This window comes from Simochromis diagramma, unplaced genomic scaffold (assembly GCF_900408965.1).
Source record: "Simochromis diagramma unplaced genomic scaffold, fSimDia1.1 OVJJ01000343.1, whole genome shotgun sequence".
NCBI lineage: Eukaryota > Metazoa > Chordata > Actinopteri > Cichliformes > Cichlidae > Simochromis > Simochromis diagramma.
In genome coordinates, this window is record NW_024386831.1 from 5,879,067 (window position 1) to 5,902,053 (window position 22,987).

The 22,987-nt window shown below is 38.3% G+C and overlaps 2 protein-coding genes across 3 annotated transcripts; both read right to left on the reverse strand.

Annotated features, from left to right (window-relative positions):
- Positions 1 to 2,101: 2,101 nt before the first annotated feature.
- Positions 2,102 to 10,235, reverse strand: LOC120730975 (protein mono-ADP-ribosyltransferase PARP14-like). The gene is made up of 12 exons (XM_040027655.1): positions 8,542 to 10,235; positions 8,071 to 8,301; positions 7,734 to 7,955; positions 7,501 to 7,567; positions 7,020 to 7,169; positions 6,734 to 6,796; positions 6,370 to 6,546; positions 5,719 to 5,937; positions 5,002 to 5,616; positions 4,693 to 4,826; positions 4,402 to 4,576; positions 2,102 to 2,638 (listed from the first exon to the last, which is right to left on the reverse strand). Exons 1-12 carry the CDS (start codon positions 9,538 to 9,540, stop codon positions 2,355 to 2,357), a joined length of 3,336 nt encoding a protein of 1,111 aa, XP_039883589.1. The 5' UTR covers positions 9,541 to 10,235; the 3' UTR covers positions 2,102 to 2,354.
- A 30-nt stretch (positions 10,236 to 10,265) lies between these two features.
- LOC120730973 (protein mono-ADP-ribosyltransferase PARP14-like) lies at positions 10,266 to 22,900 on the reverse strand. 2 transcript variants are annotated; one of them, XM_040027652.1, is made up of 17 exons: positions 22,691 to 22,900; positions 22,483 to 22,583; positions 21,860 to 21,890; positions 20,009 to 20,260; positions 19,428 to 19,652; positions 17,108 to 19,335; positions 16,668 to 16,895; positions 16,342 to 16,563; positions 15,196 to 15,268; positions 14,784 to 14,933; positions 14,367 to 14,429; positions 14,070 to 14,246; positions 13,260 to 13,481; positions 12,537 to 13,151; positions 12,208 to 12,341; positions 11,787 to 11,961; positions 10,266 to 11,309 (listed from the first exon to the last, which is right to left on the reverse strand). In XM_040027652.1, exons 1-17 carry the CDS (start codon positions 22,866 to 22,868, stop codon positions 11,020 to 11,022), a joined length of 5,364 nt encoding a protein of 1,787 aa, XP_039883586.1. In that variant the 5' UTR covers positions 22,869 to 22,900; the 3' UTR covers positions 10,266 to 11,019. The 2 variants fall into 2 exon arrangements, with proteins under 2 accessions (XP_039883586.1, XP_039883585.1); XM_040027651.1 differs by having other exon boundaries at positions 20,009 to 20,263.
- Positions 22,901 to 22,987: the final 87 nt, after the last annotated feature.

A 22,987-nucleotide genomic window follows, 5' to 3' on the forward strand; every position in this document is an offset into this window, starting at 1 on the left:
TGGCCATTGACATGTAAATTCCAATATGTCAGCGTTTCTGTCTATACTATAATTCACTGTCTATAAGTGTGCTCTAAACAGGCATGACACACAGTTCATCCAGACTCTGAAACATTAACAAAATAAAATAATAAAGTAAATCAGCTCCCTGGCTGGAAAATATTGATTAGGTTAACCCTCTTGAGGCAGGCGTTGCTGATTTGCAACAGTTAAAAACTAACAACCTGATTACCCCACATACATATTTTATGAGTTTTTTGTACTCAGAAGTACCACTGCAGGACTTGGTTGTGCATTAGCAACTAAAACTTAATTTGAGCCTGAGAGGGTTAAAATAAGCTATAATCTTATAAATATTATCTTGCCTACATTAGCTTTCGTTTGTTATTTAGAGAATATAAATACATAAAAAGACACTTTTAATTCATGCTTTAAGTGACATTATTGACCATTATCAGAAGAATTTGCACTTTTGCTTGTTTAAGCAAAACTGTGTTTTTAATCTACACCACTGACTCACTTGTGTTGTGAAAGCATGCAGATCCTCTCTGTGAATGGTCTGTAATGCCATGACATCCAGAACACAGGACATTTAAACCTGTGTTCATGCTAACGTTTACCATCTCTGATAGACAAGTTAGCAAATTTGAACTATATACTTATAGTTATTTTAGGGTACTATGATAAAATTTAGGGGTGCTTGAGCATCCAAATTTTTTTTCTAAACTTATGACTCAAAAAAACAAAATTTAAAGTTAAAACCTGAAAACCTCAACTTTCTGACCTTCTCAATACTTCTCCATTAACATTCTCAAAGCAAACATCCCATCTTTAGTGTTCTTTGTCAGTATGAAGACTACTGCTGCTAAAATAAACATAAAACAATTAAAGAGCTTTTGATAATACCGCCAGTGGCATCTAAACACAGAATACAGTCTATTAGAGCAAGAAGGATGAACAACAACAGAGGAGCTGCAGGTATCTGGGAGCTCCTTGGGGCTGGAGAGGTGTGACTGCTGGGGTGGGCACACAGTTGTCATCAGAATGTCTGTCGCAGGCCTTCAGCACTCTAGAGGGTTGCGAATGGTCTGGGTCTCCTAAGTCTGTCTGTGTCTGTGGCTTTTGCTGGCTTCTGGAAAATGTTATTGTGGCTTCTACCTCTCATTATGAAGTAAATTCCATCCAACAGAGCATGTTTGGCATGTGGTAGAATGGGAGGTTGTCATTGTGAATATGCAACTGACAAATGTGCAGCAACTGTGCAATACTGTCATGTCAAAATTCAGAGGAATGTTTTCAGCACTTTGTTGAATCTATGCCATAAAGAACTAGACCAGTTCTAAAGGAAAAAGAAGATTAAAAGGTGTACCTATCTATCCTTCTACTTTCATTTTTACAGACTCGTGAGATTGCGCATCTTTGAATACACGAAACCTTAGCATGTCAATAAAAGACTTAAACAAGTATCTGCAAACAGACCTTTATTCTGGTAAAAAAACAAAAAAACAAAAAACAAACCCCAGACAATGCCACTGATATGATGAATTTCAAACAATTCTAAAAGTTGTATAAAAACAAAACAAATCAAAATTTGCATTCACCACACTTCTGTTTTATTGATTGACAAGATAAAATGCCAAAAGGAAGTGGATTTTTTCAAAAACTTCTAGTTTTCCCACAATCCATGCTTGAATAAATCTTAGAATGTGTAACGAGTGCATCTGTGATTGGTTTGATTGTATAATATTTGTTTGGTTTGATTGGTTTTCTCTTGCAACATGAATGTAGTTGAAAGGCATTTGCTCAAAGAAAATTACTAAAACACTGAATAGAAGTTTGAACAAAAGAAAAAAGTAAATTCAATGAATCACAGCGTTACTGTGGTGTAGGGGTTTGAGTTTCCCAGTGCTCCCAGGGGCTGTGCTGTCAGGACTCTTGCTTTGCCGTATGGTAGGCCTATCAAAGGCTAATTGATCATGGGTGGGTATTTTAATAGACACCATGTGTACAAATAATCCCTGAGCCAAAATTCAGGCTAAAGACTGCTGTGAAGGCTGATTCCTCCAGTTTGTTCTACATGTGAGTCTTTATTGTGTCAGTGACGATCTGTTTGCTTAATATAATAATGTCATGCACATCTTTCTGACTTTGGGCACAGAAGCCAAGGGAGAAAAGGGGTGTTTCAGGAAGAGGGTGAACTGAGGGGCTGCAATAAGCCCACTATAGAAGGATTATTTGGAACTGTGAATTGTGCAAAGCCGCTTGAGTACAGTCCAAGAATAAAAATATGGAGCTAAAAATAAGCACAATAGGTAATATCAAGTTATGATTTATGATCTTCCTCGTTGGCTGCATTAGTTAAATGTAATCAAATACTCAGGATAAGCCTGAGTGTCATGGAAGACAACAAACATGGTGGGATTGGGGTTTTTGTCCACAACACTGTCGTACAGGTCAGTGGAGACGGTGCCTTTCGCTGGTGGTACAATCATGCCTTGTTGTCCAAGAGTGAAGTCACCAGTCAGAACTTGGCAGACGTACATAAACTTCTCCCCATTTGGACTTGGCTTGGAGTAGGTGTCATGAGCAGAGTAGCTAGCGTTGACAGCAAAATACGTGCCCTTGCCGTAGCATGTAGCTGAAAGTGGAAGAGCAGCAGAAAGTCAATGAAAAAGTTCTGTGACATATTTTCTTTTATTATTATTGGTCATAGAACAAATGTCCTGCATTTGTCTATGTTGACTTAATTGTTCTGTATGGTTATGAATAGGGGTGAGTTTTGCTTATTGATCTATCGATTAAAATCTATTCTAGCTTGGATGGTGAATCGATTCATTAAAATCCTTAATCGATTTTTATATATAAATTTATTCTGCACAAAGACGTAAACACAAAACGCGGACATCTCAGTGAGATGTCGCCTTTCTCACCCGACGGCACGGACACGGTCGGGGCGGAAAGCCGACAGCTCACTGATTCTGATGTTTCGGTGCGTCCTTTTTGCGCTGGATTCTGAAGCTGCAGGTTTTATCTCTCTCCAAACAATATTGACTGAACCAGCAGCAAAAGAAGATCCAAACTACGCTTCACATTTCGCTTCACATGAATATTGTCATGAATTCCCTCTGACTTTTGCTGTTTTGCTTCCAGCACGCTAAAATCATACTTCATGCACAGCGCGTTCTCTCTCTAAGTGTATGTCAAGAACAGTTTCCCATCTAAAACTCTGTTTTCTACATTATTCGCTTGCTTATTATGCACAAGTCTGCCGTTGTTTACAGCGCTGTTGGGCGCTGGTGTTTTTTTTTCCCTTTTACTTACTTCCGAAAATAAAGCCTCATTTCTGCTGTTCAATACTGAACAAATTTAAACTTTTTAAAATTATGCAAAATTGCAAAATGCTTAGCTGTGTCTCTGTAACTTTGCTTTGTTTCACTTCAGCAGCATCACGTAATGTTCATACGTTCATTAATGGTTTTCTTTTGTTTTTGATCTACTGCAGAATATTTTTAAAGTCATCTGCTATAAAATCCCAGGCCAGGAAAATTGCCTTCATGTTTTTCTTTGTTTTATCCTCAGTTACTTTGACACAAAGGCCTCTGCTGTGATGCTCACACCTTTGATAAAGTCACACAAGTTTCAGCTTTCTTTTTATAGATATAAAAATATGGATATGTACTGATACGTGATCACAATTATAATATTTCTGACTGTCTGAGGCAAAATTTCCCAGATTCAAATGTAATCGAATCGAATCGTGGATCGAATCGATTCAGGACCTTGTGAATTGGAATCAAATCTATTCTAGAAATCAGTGACGATACCCAGCCCTAGTTATGACAACACAGCAGAAGGTTAACAGTACATTGCTTTCTATATGTGAACTAAAGCTGACTTTGAAGGTGTGTTGTAGCCTGCAGCTCTTAAAAATATAATAACAAATAAGCATGTAAAACTATATTTAATTTAAACTAATAATGCTTTCAGTTAGCATTAACATTGTTTTGATTTTCTCCTTTCTTTCTTTAATTTTCCAACCTTCTGGGACCTCTTCCCATATGGAAAAGATATATATAAATCTTATAAAGTTTTTATCTGTCTTGTATGAAACTTGTATGAAAGGCATACAAGAGTGAAAACACATATAAGATCCCTTGAAAAATTATATAATGAAACTTGTATGTTTTGTATACTTACTAAAAAAAAATATGAAAGTAATGAGAAAGTGGCCACTTTCATGAGTAAATCATATATGTTTTTACTATTTCTTTTCCATATGGGTTGGCTTGCTTCTATGTCCCTAATTAAAATATATCTTTAGGAGCAGCATCCCCATTTCCCACCATGTCTCTATTATCAGCTCTCTGACAAAAGCAAAAAAAATGGCCACGAACGCCTCACCATTCAATCCTGCGTAGCTCCTGTTGAAACCGCGATCATTAATAATTGGCACAGTGGCTTTGGAGGTGCCATGGAAAAGACGTTTCTCATTGTTCTGGTGACCATTTCTCACTTCCATGTCACGCTTCTTAACCTGTAGACTGTTCCACAATCCAGGGTTTTGGATCCTCTCGATCTGAAAAAAAGTATTAATTAGTAATAGTAATAGTAATTTTGAATTTATGTTCCGAATATAAAGCACAGAAAATGTATTTGCCTAAAATGTTTTTAAAAAATATTGATTCATGCTACCTTGATGATGGTTTTGTTGCACGAGGTCTTGAACAGGTTCTGAATTTCATCATACTCCTGTGTCCCAGCTTGTAATGGGAAAGCCTGACTGGTGACGTTAGGTTGCATGAGATCCCAGTGCTCAGGAAGATCATCTAGTCACAAAATAAACAAATTCAGTTTTTTGGCTCTTGAGCAGAGGCTTTCAGTAGTGAAAGCACTGAAATATCTACTAGTAAGAAAAATCATGCTAAATTTCAAATACTAACAGATTTCTGATCTCTTATTACTACTTTGACAGGGTTGAATCTCTTTCTATCATTAAAATACCTTTTAGCTTGTCAATTCTCTTTATCTCCAGGATATTTCCCTGGCTGTCAGTGGCAGGTCCTTTTGGCATGGTGACAGTGTAATCTTGACCCTTGAATGTAACTTTTACAGTTTGTAAATTTTGTTGCAGTGCTTCCTCGAGGTGGAAGTTGGTCATTTCATCAAAACTCTGAAACTGGAACCCAGACTGCTGATACTGCCAGTCTGCCGCAGCGCTGGCCAGCTCCACTTTCCTGTTTAGTTCCTCTTCGTCTCTCACCCTGCTCATCATTTTATAGATTTCAGTGTTAGCTTTGAGCACATCCCTGCTGAGTCCTTCAATAGTGATTGTGGCTTTGGGCTTATTGCTCACAGTCCTTATGCTGATGTCCATGGTCTTCTGCATGTCAACAATTTTCTGTCGATCTGCATCAGAGAAACTAAGGATGGCATTGTCTCCAATTTCCATGCTGTGATATTCTTGGGATATCTTGTCATTTATCCATTTCTTTGCCCAGTCAACGTTGGTTTGTGTGTCACCGCAAATGTGGAAGCAAGTAGCCTCCACTTTCAGACTGTCAATGACAAAATCTTTTTCTGTCCTTTGTTTTTCAGGACTTCCACCAATAAAGAATGCTGAAAGAACAAATTTCAAAAACAACATGAGAACTTAACATTTGAAACTGATTAAAGATATAGGAATGTGAAACCAAAAATTACTTTGCTCTGTGTATTTACATTTGACTTTATTGAGCCAGCTCCACCCTGCTTTATCCTTAGAATCGGGATCAGCAGCTTCTCTCTGTTGCATACTGCTGTGGAAGTCTTTAAGCATAGGTTTCTGGAAAATAACTATGCGAACTGTAGTCAGGGGGCTGGAGGTGTTTTGGCTCAACACATCAGTCACTGCATCCAACATGGCATCAGCCACCAGTCTTGCTTTTACATTGCCTTGACCTAAAAACAAAACAAAAAATAAACAAACAAAAAAAGTAATCATACATTAAAGACTGCTGGGATGAACAACATAGACAGTAAAATAATAAATTATTGTAAAAACAAAAATATCAGTGTGACCATGAATCTAAATTGTCAGGGGTCACACAAAATTTTCTCCATAGACTTTCTCGATGTTAACTTTTTTCTAAACACAGGTTGCCTGCAAATTAAGACAAGAAATGCAATGAAAGGTATACTATATTGAGGTATACAATACCCTCTCGTGAGCAAGTCAATATAGTAAGTGGGCAACATGTCATGCATTTAGGAAAACTGCTTAACCCGATGACATTAGAGGATTATTCAGCACCCTATGTGCTAAGAAGGCCTTTATAAATGTAGCATTTGGATATGTGACCTGTCAGTGACAAAATGCTTTCTTAATCTCACCTGTCCCGATGGCAGGAAACGATACAGAGGCAAAAGAGCTTTTCACACATATCTGGAGTGCATCTTTCACAGTCTTGTTGATTTTTACTGGGTCTGTCTGTCCAATCAAGTGGAGGATCTTTTTACACTTCAGGTTACCAGGGCTTGTCAATATCATGCCCTGGTTGGGCTCAGCACCTAAAAGCAAAGTTGGGAGATGTTAAAGAACCTTAATAATTATGTAAGTATGTACAAGGGCATACTTCTTTCTTGACAGTCTTGTGCTAATACTTAGCTTCCATGTTATTATTGTGAAAACAAGACTGTTATATCGTAGCCAATGTTTCTGAGTTATAGCATCATAAAATTATAAGTGATTTCTTACCAAGGTTGCGGCATTCCACTTCAACAGCCGGACCAGCTGCTTCTAGAATAGCTTTAGACACTCCTGGAGGAGGCAAATGTTACATCACTACTGAATACATACATATAATCTAAAGGATCATTATTACTGTGGGTGGACGGTTCTTTATACAAAGACTTTTGATGTAATATTATTCTCTATACAGCACCTAAATATTTACATTTAGTTTAAAAGCAGAAAAAAACAATGAGAAACCACCATTAATGTTTTGCACAGCTCAAATACTGTCATTCATGCTATGACTAACCTGTCTTAAGAGTAAAGTTTTCATTGGAGGAGTTGACAACGACATCAGCGGTCTCCTTGGTTATGTCTCCTGTTACTACCTGTATAGTCATATTGCCCATTTTAGTCTCGTGCATGTCTGAGGTTGAGATGATTTTAGAGAAGGGGCCTCCTGGAAATTGATAAAAAGAACTAATTAACAGCAAAAAAGAACTACAATAGTACACTTTCTAAATTTTGAATACTGATATAATTGTCAGTTAGCATATGGAAAAAATATAGTATATTTCAACAGTTACTACAAATGTACAAAATGTTTTTAACAGCGTTATGTTATAGTTCTTAGAAAATATATAGTTTTTAGCAGAGGTGGGAAGTAGTAAAGTACAAATACATGGTTACTATACATATGTTGAATCTTCAGGTATCTGTACTTTACTTGAGTATTTACTTTTCTGACAACTTTTTTTTTACTCTCTACAAACAGTGTTGCCTGCCTTCACTTTGTGTAGAAATTGTTGAACCACTTGAAGCACTGGGAAACTTCTTCTGAAATTCATCACTGAAAGCCTGCAGACAGAAAAGAAGAGAGATTTTATTGACTGAAACATTCAATTATTACACCAAAACTGAAGTTCAATAACAGCTTTGCAGCTTTCACTGGTGGAAAATGCTCAAAAACTTTTCTGGTTAGCACTGAATTGTTTTTGCTTCAAAGCTTGTGATTTTTTCTTACCTGGATAGTTTGTGTATCACTGGGGTAAAGTACGATCACGACCTTCTTCAGATGCTTGGGGTGTTTCTTTTTGCTAAACTCTAAAATATTGTCCAACATCAAAGAGGCTACGAGATCTTTAGGAAAACCCATTTTTCCAGTGCCAATGGCTGATAAGGATATGGAGGTTAGATTATTACTTTCTGCCTTGTCCAAGCAGTCCTTAAAGATTCCCCTCAAAGTCTGAAAGACAAAGAATAAATACTATCTGTTTAAAGACATTTAATTAAAAATATGACATTGACCATCAAAGTTAGATCAAACAGGTTCTTTAACCTTATACTGTGAGGTTCATCACCTTTTCAGATGTGCCTTGTCCATTATCCCAGTGAGGTGCAATTGTATGAAAAACTTTTTTGCTTTTTAGTTGGCAGCCCTCAGTAACAATGATCTCACCAACATTTCCAGTAGCACCCTGTGCATTTATTAACTGCTGAAGTTTGGGTCCAGCTGCGCGCAAGATGGCTTTGGAAACTGCAAATCTGTCCAGATTAAGGTCCGAAGATACAGTGTTCACAATCACTTCCGTCTAAAAAAACCCCAAAGTTTTATAAATATGAGTACATATTTATCATGTCTAACAATATAAAAACACCTCAAAACATAAAAAGAACAAAAGAAGCTCAAACCCAAAGATTAAATAAACATCAAGAGACTTTATAGCTGTGTTAATAGTTAATGCTAAATAGTCTTGCACATTGTGTTCCTGTCTGAAACAGACAAAGTAACTATTTGCTTAATTGGGTATAACAGTACAAATATGAATTACCGTGGCAAACTCTATTTTTCCCTTTTTAAGAACGATGTCCACGCCTTCTTTGGTCTGCACATGATTTAAGTACAGGTCAGATCCAGCAGGCTGTGATACTGGTTGTGTGGGAGCAGTGAGATGAGGAGTTTGTTGAGAATGAGAGTCACTGAGGTTTCCAAACTCCTGCCTGACAGCAGCCACCATATCCTGAACAGCAATGTCATCATTGTTCACAAAATGGATCTTCTGCAAGATGATGTCATCATAGTTCTCATCACAATACTCCTTCACTGCTTTAACAATGGTGAGTTCACACTGCTTGAGGGGAAAGCAGCGCATTCCTCTGCCAATAGATGGAAGAGCTACTGAGACGCATCCATAGGCCTCAGCAAGTTCTAAACTTCCTTTAACAGCTTTTTTCAACTGAGCTGAAGCTTTTTCATGTTTATCTTTTTCAAACTTGGGTCCCACAACATGGATGACTTTTTTGCAACAAAGATTTCCTCTTGCATTTGTTATGACACAGTCTCCTGGCTTGAGCTGACCCTTGTTTTTAAATGCTTTGTCACATTCATCTTGTAACTGAGGGCCGGCAGCCTTCAAAAGTGCTGCTGCAAGACCAGTTCTGTGTTTCAAGTCTTGATTAGATGGATTGACAACTGCCTGCATTGGGTAAGTGCACATATCTGCCTTGGAAACAGCGATTTCTACTCCTTCAGGTGTCATAAGTTGGTATAAAGGTGTTGGTACTTGTTTAAGGTTGTCTTGTCCACCACCTGGCTTATCGACCAGTTGGACCAGGCAACCAGTTTTATTTTTGATTGTGGAAAAAAAAGCTTCATTTTCCTGGAAGAGCTTCTTCACTCCAGGTTTGGAGACATTCAGACTGTCAAAGACTACAGCAGAGACGGCACCTTCAACCACAGTCTTGCAATGTGTCACATTCACTCTGGATCCACTCAGACAGATGGCCTCATTTCTGTAGGACACTCTCACCTTGTCTTTCACTTTCTCCATCCAAGATGTGTTGAAATGTTTCAAGTATTCAACGACAGCATTAGCTTTGACCACAACAGTTTCTTCTATGTGAGCGTTCTGTGTTAAGAAGTCACCAAGCTGATGCTGAACCTTTATGGCACTATCCTTGTAGCCTGACACCACGACTTGTTGAGCAGTTGTGTTGATTCGAGTTCTGCATGGCTTACTGTTAGCCTGCTCTAAGTGACTGACCAGCTGCTGCCACTCTGGCTTCTTCAGGACATTACTGTCTTCAACATTAATGTACTGAGTTGTTAACAGCTGTCCTAGATGGTCCTGAGCATGAGACAGATCTCTGTCAGACACAGCAAGGAGCTGCACCCTGTTTCCACTGATGTCAAACGCTGTGTTTATTCGATGAGATGTGAGGAGAGCATCTGTAAGCTCCTCTTGTTGCTCATCCTTCAACAGTTCAAGCACATATTTATCTATTTCCAGATTCTGTCGTTTTAATGCAAGTACTGCATCGAATATAACATTGATTGCTGCATTAATCTCTTCCCCTAAACCAGTTATGTTCAGATTAGGACTCTCCGGTGATATTTTGAGCTCTGGAGACACACACACATATATACGTCTTGTGCTACTGCTGTTTTGTTTTCTGAAGCGGCTAGTTTTTGGGAGTAAAAATTCATGCTTAATAATGACATTACATTCCTGTGTACTGTGGAAGAATTAATAAGATTCCGTACTGCTTACAGAAAATGTCTTCAAATTCAATTTTACTGCTCAAAAAAAATCACATTGATCAATAGATCACACTATGTAATCAATTTAGACAAACCTTTGGAATTGGATAAAAGAGAGAGATTGAATATTTATTACTTCTGACTGGAGGAAACAAAACTTTAATCAGCATCTCTCGTAGTAGTCACACTTCTGTTTTTCAGGTTCAAAACAAAAAACATACACATTGAAAAGATCAAATGTAGAAAGAAATCTGGAACAGATGCTATTTGGAAAACTGAAAAAACTAAAAATTCAAAATCATAGCTTACCTTCAAGAGGAAAAAAATAGAGACAACATCAAGCATACATAAGCCACTTTAAATTTGTTACACTTTAAACATTCAGAACAATTGTTGTGCTTGATCATTTCTGCTTTGTTTGTTAGGTTTGTTTATGTGAGCAGCAACTAATTTCTTTTAAACTTTTCCTTCAAAGTGATTCTTCATCTGAGCTTTACCTGCATTAACATGTAAACCTTTGTTACAAAGTGCATTACAAATTTTGTTTTGTAATGCTTTCATATTTTTTTTCCATTCACTGATTAATGCTTGTATAATAGTTGGTTAAATCAAGCTGATACTGATGTTCTTACATGTTTTTTAATGTACTGGAAATTAAAATCTTTCATCTAATGTAATCATTTTGAACTGTGACTCGAGGAGAGTCCAAGAATAAAAATATGGAGTAACGTAATCACCTTAAGATTTGCAATCTTGTTCATTAGCTGCACTAGCTGAATTTAATCAAATATTCAGGATAAGCTTGGATATCATGGAAGACAACAAACATGCTGGGATTGGCCATGTTGTCCACAACACTGTCGTACAGACCAGTGGAAATGGTGCTGGTGCCTTTTGTTGGCGGTACAATCATGTCTTGTTGTCCAAGAGCAAAGTCCCCAGTCAGAACTCGGCAGACGTACATGAACTTCTCCCCATTCTGATTAGGCTTGGAGTAGGTATTGCTAGCAGAGTAACTTGCATTGACAGCAAAGTAAGTTCCATTGCCGTAGTATGCAGCTGAAAATAGAAGAGAAAGCCAATGAAAAACATATTTTCTGTTATTATTATTATTATTATTATTATTATTATTATTATTATTATTATTATTGTTCTACCAGTAGCAGTAGTAGATATTCTCAAAGACTAAAATTTGAACATACCGTATTGGTATGAAGCATCAGAGAAACTTCTGTAAATCAAAGTTTCTTTTGAAAGTGTTTATAACCTGCAACTCTTAAGAGCATTATGACCAAACAGGCATGTAACATTAAATTCATGTTTCCAGTAGAGACCAAAAAAACAGTTATTTATTATTAATTAGTCTTCTGGGACCTCCTGGAGATAAATTCTTTTAGTAGTTGTTTTTGTTTTTTAGCTTACTGCTATCTCCTTAATCTAAATATATCTTTATGGGCAGTATCTCCCCCATTTCCCACCTTGTCTCTATTATGAGCTCTCTGACAAAATCAAAATAAATGCCCACAAACGTCTCACCATTCTTTCCAGCGAAGCTCCTGTTGAAGCCACGGTCATTAATGGTAGCCACAGTGTCCTCAGAGGTGCCATGGAAAAGACGTCTCTCGTTGTTCTGGTGACCATTTCTCACCTCCATGTCACGCTTCTTAACCTGTAGACCGCTCCACAATGCAGGGTTCTGGATCCTCTCAATCTAAGAGCAAGAAAAGAAACAATTTACATAACATCGTCACAATGTGTCAAATCTACTAACACTTGAATATTACTGGGCAACTTTTACATTTTCAATGAACAACATTTTAATGTCGTTTATTGAGATATAAATTGTGTCACCTGCTGCATTGTAAATTTACTTAATCCTGAAAAAACACTTTAATCTCGTAATCTGACTTGGCTAATGCTAATGTGATAAAACAATAGACAATGTGATTGATGCTACCTTGATAATGGCTTGTTTGCACGAGGCCTGGAACAGCTTCTGGATTTCATCATACTCCTGTGTCCCAGCTTGTAATGGGAAAGCCTGATTGGTGGCGTTAGGTTTCATTTGTTCCCAGTTTTCAGGAACATCACCTAGTAACAAATTAATTAAAAAAACAAAACAAAATAAAATTGTATAGCTTTTGGGGAGATATTTCAGCTTTCAGTAGTGAAAACTCTGAGAGACCTACCAGTAGGCGAAATCATGCAAGATTTCAAATGCTAACACACTGCTGATCTCTTATTACTACTTTGAGAGGACTAAATCTCTTGGTTTTATTAAAATACCTTTTAGCTTGTCAATTCTCTTTATCTCCAGGATATTTCCCTGGCTGTCAGTGGCAGGTCCTTTTGGCATGGTGACAGTGTAATCTTGACCCTTGACTGTAACTTTTACAGTTTGTAAATTTTGTTGCAGTGCTTCCTCGAGGTGGAAGTTGGTCATTTCATCAAAACTCTGAAACTGGAACCCAGACTGCTGATACTGCCAGTCTGCCGCAGCGCTGGCCAGCTCCACTTTCCTGTTTAGTTCTTCCTCGTCTCTCACCCTGCTCATCATTTTAATGATTTCAGTGTTAGCTTTGAGCACATCCCTGCTGAGTCCTTCAATAGTGATTGTGGCTTTTGGCCTGTTGCTTTCAGTCCTTATGCTGATGTCCATGGTCTTCTGCATGTCAACAATTTTCTGTCGATCTGCATCAGAGAAACTATGGATGGCATTGTCTCCAATTTCCATGCTGTGATATTCTTGGGATATCTTGTCATTTATCCATTTCTTTGCAGAGTCAACACTGGTTTGTGTGTCACCGCAAATGTGGAAGCAAGTGGCCTCCACTTTCAGACTGTCAATGACAAAATCTTTGTCATTCTTTGGTTTGTCAGCACTTCCACCAGTAAACAATGCTGAAATAACAAATTTCAAAAACAACATTAGAACTTAACATTTGAAACTGATTAGAGATATGTGATTTGAGAATGTGAAACCAAAAGCTCTTTGTTCTGTGTATTTACATTTGAATTTGCTCCATCCCCAGGTCCACCCTGCTTTATCCTTAGAATCGGGATCAGCAGCTTCCCTCTGTTGCATACTGCTGTGGAAGTCTTTAAGCATAGGTTTCTGGAAAATAACTATGCGAACTGTAGTCAGGGGGCTGGAGGTGTTTTGGCTCAACACATCAGTCACTGCATCCAACATGGCATCAGCCACCAGTCTTGCCTGTGCATTGCCTTGACCTAAAAAAAAAAGGGACAACACACATTGAAGATTGCTGGGGCGAGCCACATCGACACATGACACCATTAAAACACTATTATTACTGTGCCTGGCTCTAAAATTTCTCCATAAACCTTCTTTGAACTTGATGTTAAATTTGTTCTGTGATAAGGAAATTTGATGTATCTCTCAATACACATCTTTCTAAACACAAACTGACTGCAAATTAAATCCAAAGAATCTAATAAAATTATTTTATATTGTATTTGAGTACACAACGCCTCCTTCTAATGCAAATATGTCAATAGAGAAAGAGCACAACATGTCATACATTTGAGGAAACAGTTCACCCCAAGATAACAAAATGCCTTTAGTTGGCTGAAAACAGAGGATTATTCATCAGCCTGTTTTTAGCAGTTAGAAAGCTTCAGTAGGAAGTTAGGAGGCTTTTATAATCATAGCATTCATCACAACTTCCTGAATTACATCATTCCAGTACAGCACAAGCCTGTCAACATATTTTAGCTTAACCTACAAAAAATATCATGGCCTAAAACTGACATTTACATATGTGACCTGTCAGTGACAAAATGCTTTCTAAACCTCACCTGTCCCGATGGCAGGAAACGATACAGAGGTGAAAGAGCTTTTCACACATAACTGGAGTGCATCTTTCACAGTTTTGTTGATTTTTACTGGGTCTGTCTGTCCAGCCAGGTGGAGGATCTTTTTACACTTCAGGTTACCGGGGCTCGTCAATACCATGCCCTGGTTGGGCTCAGCACCTAAAGGTGAAGGTAACGCATGTTAATGAGCCTTATTAAAAATTTCAGTGTGTACAAGGCCATACTATCTGGTGCCAACTCTGAGTTACAGCGTTATAAAAAGTTGGTGTGATTTCTTACCAAGGTTGCGACATTCCACTTCAACAGCCGGACCAGCTGCTTCTAGAATAGCTTTAGACACTCCTGGAGAGGGCAAAGGTTACATCACCATTGAATACATGCTGTACACATAATCTGAAAGATACAATTACTTTGTGACCTTCTTTCTTATTTGTGTATTATTATCTAAAAATACTTTAAAGATGTGGACTATATTTACATATTATCCTCTATATTGTACTTAAATATTAATATATAAATATATATTATTTCTAATATATAATATTAAATTAATTTTTATTATTATATCTTTAATATTTATATGTCAAAATAAATATTTAGAGCAGGAAAAAAATAATAACAACTGCTGTTAACGGTTTGGCACAGCTCAAGCACTGTAGTTCTTACTATGATGACTTAAGAGTAAAGTTTTTTTACCTGACTTAAGAGTAAAGTTTTCATTGGAGGAGTTGACAATGACATCAGCGGTCTCCTTGGTTATGTCTCCTGTTACTACCTGTATAGTCACATTGCCCATTTTGGTCTCATGCATGTCTGAGGTTGAGGTGATTTTAGAGAAGGGGCCTCCTGGAAATGGACGAAAATAAAGAATTATCAGCAATAAATTATTACAAAATAGAACTTCATTAATTTTGACTACTAATTTAATTGTCCATTAGGATATGGACAAATAATACAGTTTATTATTACAGTTAGTACAAATGTTTGTACTAACTGTTTTGTTACATTTCTTTGAAAACAGGCAAAAATACATCCATTTTTTGTTTTGTTTGTCTTGTTTTATTTGGTAGCATTATATAGCAACTGCATATCAAACAGTGTTGCCTGCCTTCACTTTGTGTAGAACTTGTTGAACCACTTGAGGCGCTGGGAAACTTCTTCTGAAATTCATCACTGAAAGCCTGCAGACAGAAAAGAAGAGCGATTACTTCAACTGAAGCTCACCAATTTGACACCAAACCTGAAACTAAATAACACAACAGAACAAGTTTAATTACTACTGGAGGCTGTCTCCAAAAGTAGGCCCTATGCCCATAGAAGAAATATGTGTGTTCATTTGTGTGCTGTACGTTATCTCTGCTAACTTGAGTCAGCATGGTTAATACTACTAACAGCCTTCCAAGACGTTTTGATGAGTCAAATACTAGTATTTTATTAATTAATTAATTTTTTGTTACTTGTTGCCAATTATTTTTTTTAATTCAACCTTCAATTATACAAGTAGTCCCATTGAGATTTAACAAGTACGATAAACATTAAAATTACAACAATAAAAAAAAAAAACAATAGGGTAGCTAAAATTGTCTAATGACTACACAGTGATCAAAAAGTATAAAAATCTCTGAGATAAAATATCAGAGTATATGGATGCAGTATGCCAGGTTTTCTGGCATTAGATGATAATATTGTCCCCATATGGTCACTTCTACCCCCAGCAAAAGAAGATTACAATGGAAACAAAAGAAAAATAGATTTTACTGGTTAAAAATGCTGATGGTTAATTGACCTAAAAGATTTCTGGTTAGCACTGAGAATGTGTTGCTTCAAAGCTTGTTGTCTGTGAAGGTTCTCAGTCATCCAGGTCATCGTAGTCAAAGGAGCTTGCAAAGAAAAGCGTCTTCTTTAATAATAATAATAATGGATTGGATTTATATAGCGCTTTTCAAGGCACCCAAAGCGCTTTACAATACCACTATTCATTCACTCTCACATTCATACACTGGTGGAGGCAAGCTACAGTTGTAGCCACAGCTGCCCTGGGGCAGACTGACAGAAGCGAGGCTGCCATATCGCGCCATCGGCAAGTAGGGTAAAGTGTCTTGCCCAGGGACACAACGACCAGGACAGAGAGCCCAGGGATCGAACCAGCGACCTTCCGGTTACAGATGCGATTCCCAACCCCCTGAGCCACGGTCGCCCACAGTAGGCGTTTAAGTTACTTGAAGACGTTTCAAAGCTTGTTATTTTTTCTTACCTGGATAGTTTGTGTATCACTGGGGTAAAGTACAATCACGACCTTCTTCAGATGCTTGGGCTGTTTCTTTTTGCTAAACTCTAAGATTTTATCCAACAACAAAGAGGCTACGAGATCTTTTGGGAAACCCAGGTTTCCAGCACCAATGGCTGATAAGGATATGGAGGTTAGATTATTATCCTCTGCCATGTTCAAGCAGTCCTTGAAGATTCCTCTCAAAGTCTGTAAGACAGTTATATATAAAGACATTCATCATGAAAGTTGGATCAAACAGGCTTTTTAACCTCGAAGCTTAAACGTTTACCTTATAATGTAAGGTACTTCACCTTTTCAGATGTGGCTTGATCCTTATAGTGAGGTGCGACTGCATGAAAAACTTTTTTGCTTTTTAGTTGGCAGCCATCAGTAATAATGATCTCACCAACATTTCCAGTAGCACCCTGCGCATTTATTAACTGCTGAAGTTTGGGTCCGGCTGCGCGCAAGATGGCTTGTGAGACTGCACCTCTGTTGAGGTCAAGGTCTGAAGACACAGTGTTCACAATCACTTCCGTCTAAAAATGGTTAGCAGACTGTTAGTACATATTTATCATGTACTACCCCCCCCTCCAGATTAACCCCTGAAATTTATTCAACATAAAGACACTTTATAGCAACATGTTAATAGTTAATGCATGCAGTCGTTGGTTCCTGTACTGGACAATTTGCCTCTTAATTTATTTATTATTCACTTTAATTAGATATAAACAGCCAAAATCTGAATTACCGTGGAAGCTTCTAGGTTTCCCTTTGTAAGAACGATGTCCACGCCTTCTTTGGTCTGCACACGATTCAGACACAGGTCAGATCCAGTAGACTGTGATACTGGTTGTGTGGGAGCAGTGAGATGAGGAGTTTGTTGAGAATGAGAGTCAGTGAGGTTTCCAAACTCCTGCCTGACAGCAGCCACCATATCCTGAACAGCAATGTCGTCATTGTTCACGAAATGGATCTTCTGCAAGGTAATGTCATCATAGTTCTCATAACAGTACTCCTTCACTGCTTTAACAATGGTGAGTTCACACTGCTTGAGGGGAAAGCAGCGCATTCCTCTGCCAATAGATGGAAGAGCTACTGAGACGCATCCGTGGGCCTCAGCAAATTCTAAGCTTCCTTTAACAACTTTGTTCAACTGAGCTGAAGCTTGCTGTGGTTTTTCATACTTGGGTGCCACAGCATGGATGACCTTTTGGCAACAAAGTGTTCCTCCTGCATCAGTTATGACACAGTCTCCTGGCTTGAGTTGACCCTTTTTTTTTTTCATTTTGTAAAATTCATCTTGTAACTGAGGGCCGGCAGCCTTCAAAAGTGCTGCTGCAAGACCAGTTCTGTGTTTCAAGTCTTGATTAAATGGACTCACAACTGCCTGCACTGGGTAAGTGCACATATTTGCCTTGTAAACAGCGATTTCTACTCCTTCAGGTGTCATAAGTTGGTATAAAGGTGTTGGTACTTGTTTAACGTTGTCTTGTCCACCACCTGGCTTATCAACTAGTTGAACCAGGCAACCAGTTTTATTTTTGATTGTGGAAAAATAAGCTTCATTCTCCTGGAAGAGCTTCTTCACTCCAGACTTGTAAACATTCAGACTGTCAAAGACTACAGCAGAGACGGCACCTTCAACCACAGTCTTGCAATGTGTCACATTCACTCTGGATCCACTCAGACAGATGGCCTCATTTCTGTAGGACACTCTCACCTTGTCTTTCACTTTCTCCATCCAAGATGTGTTGAAATGTTTCAAGTATTCAACGACAGCATTAGCTTTGACCACAACAGTTTCTTCAATGTGAGCGTTCTGTGTTAAGAAGTCACCAAGCTGATGCTGAACCTTTATGGCACTATCCTTGTAGCCTGACACCACGACTTGTTGAGCAGTTGTGTTGATTCGAGTTCTGCATGGCTTACTGTTAGCCTGCTCTAAGTGACTGACCAGCTGCTGCCACTCTGGCTTCTTCAGGACATTACTGTCTTCAACATTAATGTACTGAGTTGTTAACAGCTGTCCTAGATGGTCCTGAGCATGAGACAGATCTGTGTCAGAAACAGCAAGGAGCTGCACCCTGTTTCCACTGATTTCAAACGCTGCGTTTATTTGATGAGATGTGAGGAGAGCATCTGTAAGCTCCTCTTGTTGCTCATCCTTCAACAGTTCAAGCACATCTTTATCTATTTCCAGATTCTGTCGTTTTAATGCAAGTACTGCATCGAATATAACTTTGCTTGCTGCATTAATCTCTTCCCCTAAACCAGTTATTTTCAGATTAGGACTCTCTGGTGACAACTTGAGTTCTGGATACACAAGTAGAAGTTTGTCCATGAGGCCATCCTGACACAGGAGATGAAAAACTGATGGTGACACTTTGATCTCTTCGGTTTTACTTGATTTCTCCCTGTGGATCGTTTTTGCAATCTTGTTTATAATTTCAGAAAGAGATTTCTCCAGTCTGTCGACATCACTATCAAGACCAGCCACTGATAAAGCACCTCTGTTTTTATCAGGTACTACAATCACATTTTCATTCAGTAACATCTCTCTGATCTTTTTCTCAGACTCTTTCCATGCATCTGAATCTGGACAGAACTTCACAGATTTGAACTTTGACACAGATTGTGCAAACGCTGACTTCACAGTATCAGTCCAGTCTTTGAGGATGGCTTTGGCATCCTTTTGCTTTAGTAAAGAAGATACAGGACTCAAGGTCACAGTGGTTTGGCCGAGGTTTACGATGCAGAAGTGTTTGTCCATTTCACTGCAAATGGTCTCTGCTGCTGATTTATTTTGAGCTAGGTATCTGAGGACAGCACTGTCAATGGGCTCTGAGATGGCAGCGGGAAGTTTTAGTGAAGGTTTGTCTTTGCCGTAGAGGGCCACTCCCAGAGTTTTATAAAAAGGATAAACTCTGATTTCTTCCTTTTTTATGGAATGCTTCTTCTTGAAGATTTTTTGAACAGCTGGAAAAAAGAATGTAACATGCGGTATATTATTATTCACAAGTTATTACTGTAGGTTTGCAGGAACATACAGTGTAGTGTAAATAAATTACCTCGATGATCTTTAAATGTGATGACAGCAGACTGTTCCGCTTCATTAAGGAAGACCTCTTCCACATCCCCACCTTCATTTTCAAAATAAAGCTGAAGAACTTCTTCACTGAAGTGTAGAATGTCGTCAACTAGAACTTGTTTTGTGACTTCGAGAGGTTGAACAGAAAATCCCTTCCTGGTGAACATTTTGTTTTGGGGGCATTTTGCCACAAAATTAGCATTTTCTGTGAAATAGAGATTAAAAAACGGTTTAAGGCATTTTTAATAAAACAATTCTGCAGGATGAATGAAGTATCAGCACATTTATAATTAGCAAGGTACATTACACTACCAGTAGTCTGTGTTGCTTTGCTATCCTGTGCATTAGTGCACTAGAAAACTTTGTCATTCTAGCTCAGGCAAATAAAATGGCCACGTTGTCCTGGAAAATTCCTTTATTACATTTGTGGCATATTTTTATGTTGTTTTATGTTAATGAGTGTTGGACCTGGTTATGCAATACAGATTTCAGCATCAAACGGCCGGTTAAACTTTATATTATCATATCATAAATAAGAACTTTTCATTCTGAAATGAGTACCTTCTCCACTCTGGAAAGTCACCACAGCAGAGGAGATGTCAGGAAAGAATTCCAAAGTGAAGTCATGAGACTTAGTGATGTTTTCCACCAGCATCTCCAAGAACTCCTGGTTGGTATTATCAAGAATATTCCCTAAAACGGCCGAGGTGGAACATGGCTCTTCTTCTGCTGTATCATCGTCTCCGCCTTCTGTTTCTGTTTGAACTGTCGGGTTGCTTTTATCAGCACTCGCCTGTTTGTCTGCAGCAACATCTGCTGTTAAAGACAAATGTGGCCAAGTGTAACAAACATATACTTTTTAGATAGTGCAAGACTTAAAACACTTATATTTTAATTACTTATTTTGGTGTTTCACTCACAGCTATTGCCTCACACTAATCAATAAATTAATTAAAATAAGAATAATCATTAATATTGACTTAAAAAAATAATCAGACTTTGTACGGTCTTATTGACGTAATGTCTAGGAGACATCTAGTGTATCCTACCAGTCTTGAAGTGTAAAGCACACTATATTAAAATAGCATGAAGCTTTGGATATTTTATTGAGAGAGAGGCAGTTTTATCACATAAAGCTTGTCAGCTTGTCTAATTTTTGATTCACAGATTCATTTTTGTTTTGTTTTGTTTTCTTCTTACTAATGCTAGCTAGACAGACAAATCACAAGCTATCTAGCAAATACAGTTCAGAAAGGGTCACAGAACCTGAGGTACTTTCCATGGTCTCACACGTATTGAATTCATTCCTTTATACAAATATTTAACTTCAAATAATAACTCAACTAAAACAGTACAAATGAAAGGCAAGCCAAATAGGAAATGCTGGACGTGTAATACAATACAAACACTGATTAGTTCCAAATTGTGTTTGGTGGTGTGGAGTTGCTATTCATCTGAAAAAAAAGTGAATGTCTGAGAAAACTACCTGAGACAACCTGCCTCGAGTGGATGAGATCACTTGATTAATCAGACGCCCAGGGCTGTTGTGTTAACTCAGCTTTTCCAGTGTCACAAAGTAGCACTGCTAGATTTGTGAAGAGTTAAGTTAACAACTAGCTGGAAAACAGAATGTTGTTTGTGAAAGTCATCAGTAGTAAAATCATAACCAAGTAGAAATGCTAGCTTGTGAAATTACTTTACCTACGATACTAAATGATTTCAAATGGCGTTAACTTTAGCCATCAGTAAAGCATGTAATGGCTCAAAGCAAAGATGCACAACTATCATTTACTGCAGTAATAGCTAACATTGGCACAGTTAGCCTGCTGAGTGTAATCTAGAGATTTTCTAGTATATATTGTGGTTGTTGGTGTTTAGGTGGGCGTATCAGAATATTTCAGAAGCTCTGGGGCTTTCCCACACAGCCACCTCTAGGGTTTATAGAGAATGGTCAAAAAAGAGAAAACATGCAGTGAGCAGCAGTTCTGTGGGGCAGCAATGGCTCGGTGATCTCAGCCATCAGAGGATAATGGTCAGACGACTTGTTACAACTGAGGGATGCTGAGAAACACAACATGTCACAGACTGAAGCAGCTGGGCTGCAACAGCAGAAGACCAACACTGTTCTCCATTCCTGTCAGCTAAGAACAGAAAACTGAGGCCACAGTTCATACAGACTCACCAAAGCTGGGCAATATTTTTTTTTGAAAGTGTAGCAATGTCTGATTAATCTGATGATATTTGTATGTTAGGGTCAGAATTTGGGTCCAATAGGATACTAACAAGGTGTACCTAATAAAGTGGACAGTGGTGTATACTAAAAGTAGATAAACTATGGGGGTGGACAAGTGAAAGGACTTCCTGATCTTACACTAGTGGTTATAAACACAGTTCTGCTCACTCAGTACTTACATTTCCTCTTATCTTCATCAGACGGAGTTTCCTGTATAAAGAAAATACAAAAAAATACACGTTAGTCACATTTGTTTAGAATATATAATTATGTGTGTGTGTGTGTGTGTGTGTGTGTGTGTGTGTGTGTGTGTGTGTGTGTGTGAGTGTGTGAAAGCGCCATAAATATTTGCTGGTCCAAAAAGTAATTCATGCAAACAAATTCATTGTCAGCTTTGTCAGGAAAACCGCACCCAGTAATGCTTTCCGAGCACTGAGTTTGACTTTTACAATATCCGCACGGCAGGAAGAAAGGAGCAGTGTGCAGCACAGCTTTGGCTTTATAAAGTCACATGACTTCCAGTAAAAGATAAACATGGTCAGATTTACGTTCAATGGAACTGAATGATAATTTGGAGTCTGTAGAGGGGCTCAAGGGTCACACAAAGCTGAGGAATTGAATATTCTCGCAGTTCCTTTTGAGAACAGGAGGGTCCGACAGAAATTAGAGGTGCGCAGGTTTCACGGTGCACTATCAACAGTGAAACCTTATCTCATAAATAGCATCGTCAATATAAGAACAGATTTGAGGTACACAGAAGAGAACAGTTGTTGATAAATGATTCATGACAAACTTTTCGCACCCGTGATGATTTCTCTTCCGTGGGTAAGCGGACCGTCAGGTTCAAAACGCCTTTTTCCAAACTGATCTGATGCGACTCTTTGGCCAGAACGTTTCTCTGATCTGTGACACAGCACAAACACATGTCACCACATAACTCCGTTGATAAAAAAAAATCATATTTTAGCTGCTTAAATAAAGCAAACATGACTTTATTGTGACAAACTTACCCTCCTCTCTCCGGAAGCGCACCATCGCCGTCCTGCTGCCATTTTCATACTCCACCTCACACTCGCCACCACCGTTAGATTTCTTACTTTGAAAGTATTTCACTAACTTGATTTTTAATCTGGGTATTTTGGTTTCTTCGAGTTCAACGAGCAGAGGATAGGAGTGTACGCCGGCCATCTTCACAGGCCGGCTGCTGTCTGCTCTGAACTAGTTTCACTTTTGTTTCCTGTGAAACGAAACGCAGTTTTTATTGGCGTGTTGTGGCGTTTGGCCTTGAATGGTTGGCTCAGACCGGG

Bases quoted from the DNA above. Each gene is read 5' to 3' on its own strand.
- LOC120730975 (XM_040027655.1), bottom strand. From the start codon at position 9,540: ATGGAGAAAGTGAAAGACAAGGTGAGAGTGTCCTACAGAAATGAGGCC. The intron at 7,568-7,733 runs GTAAGAAAAAAT...TTCTGTCTGCAG, and splicing joins GTGATACACAAACTATCCAG to GCTTTCAGTGATGAATTTCA. The intron at 7,170-7,500 runs GTGAAGGCAGGC...ATCAATTTCCAG, and splicing joins TTCAACAATTTCTACACAAA to GAGGCCCCTTCTCTAAAATC.
- LOC120730973 (XM_040027651.1), bottom strand. From the start codon at position 22,868: ATGGCCGGCGTACACTCCTATCCTCTGCTCGTTGAACTCGAAGAAACC. The intron at 16,896-17,107 runs GTAATTCAGATT...AACCATTTTTAG, and splicing joins GAAACCTAGAAGCTTCCACG to ACGGAAGTGATTGTGAACAC. The intron at 12,342-12,536 runs GTATTTTAATAA...ATTTGTTACTAG, and splicing joins GAGAATTGACAAGCTAAAAG to GTGATGTTCCTGAAAACTGG.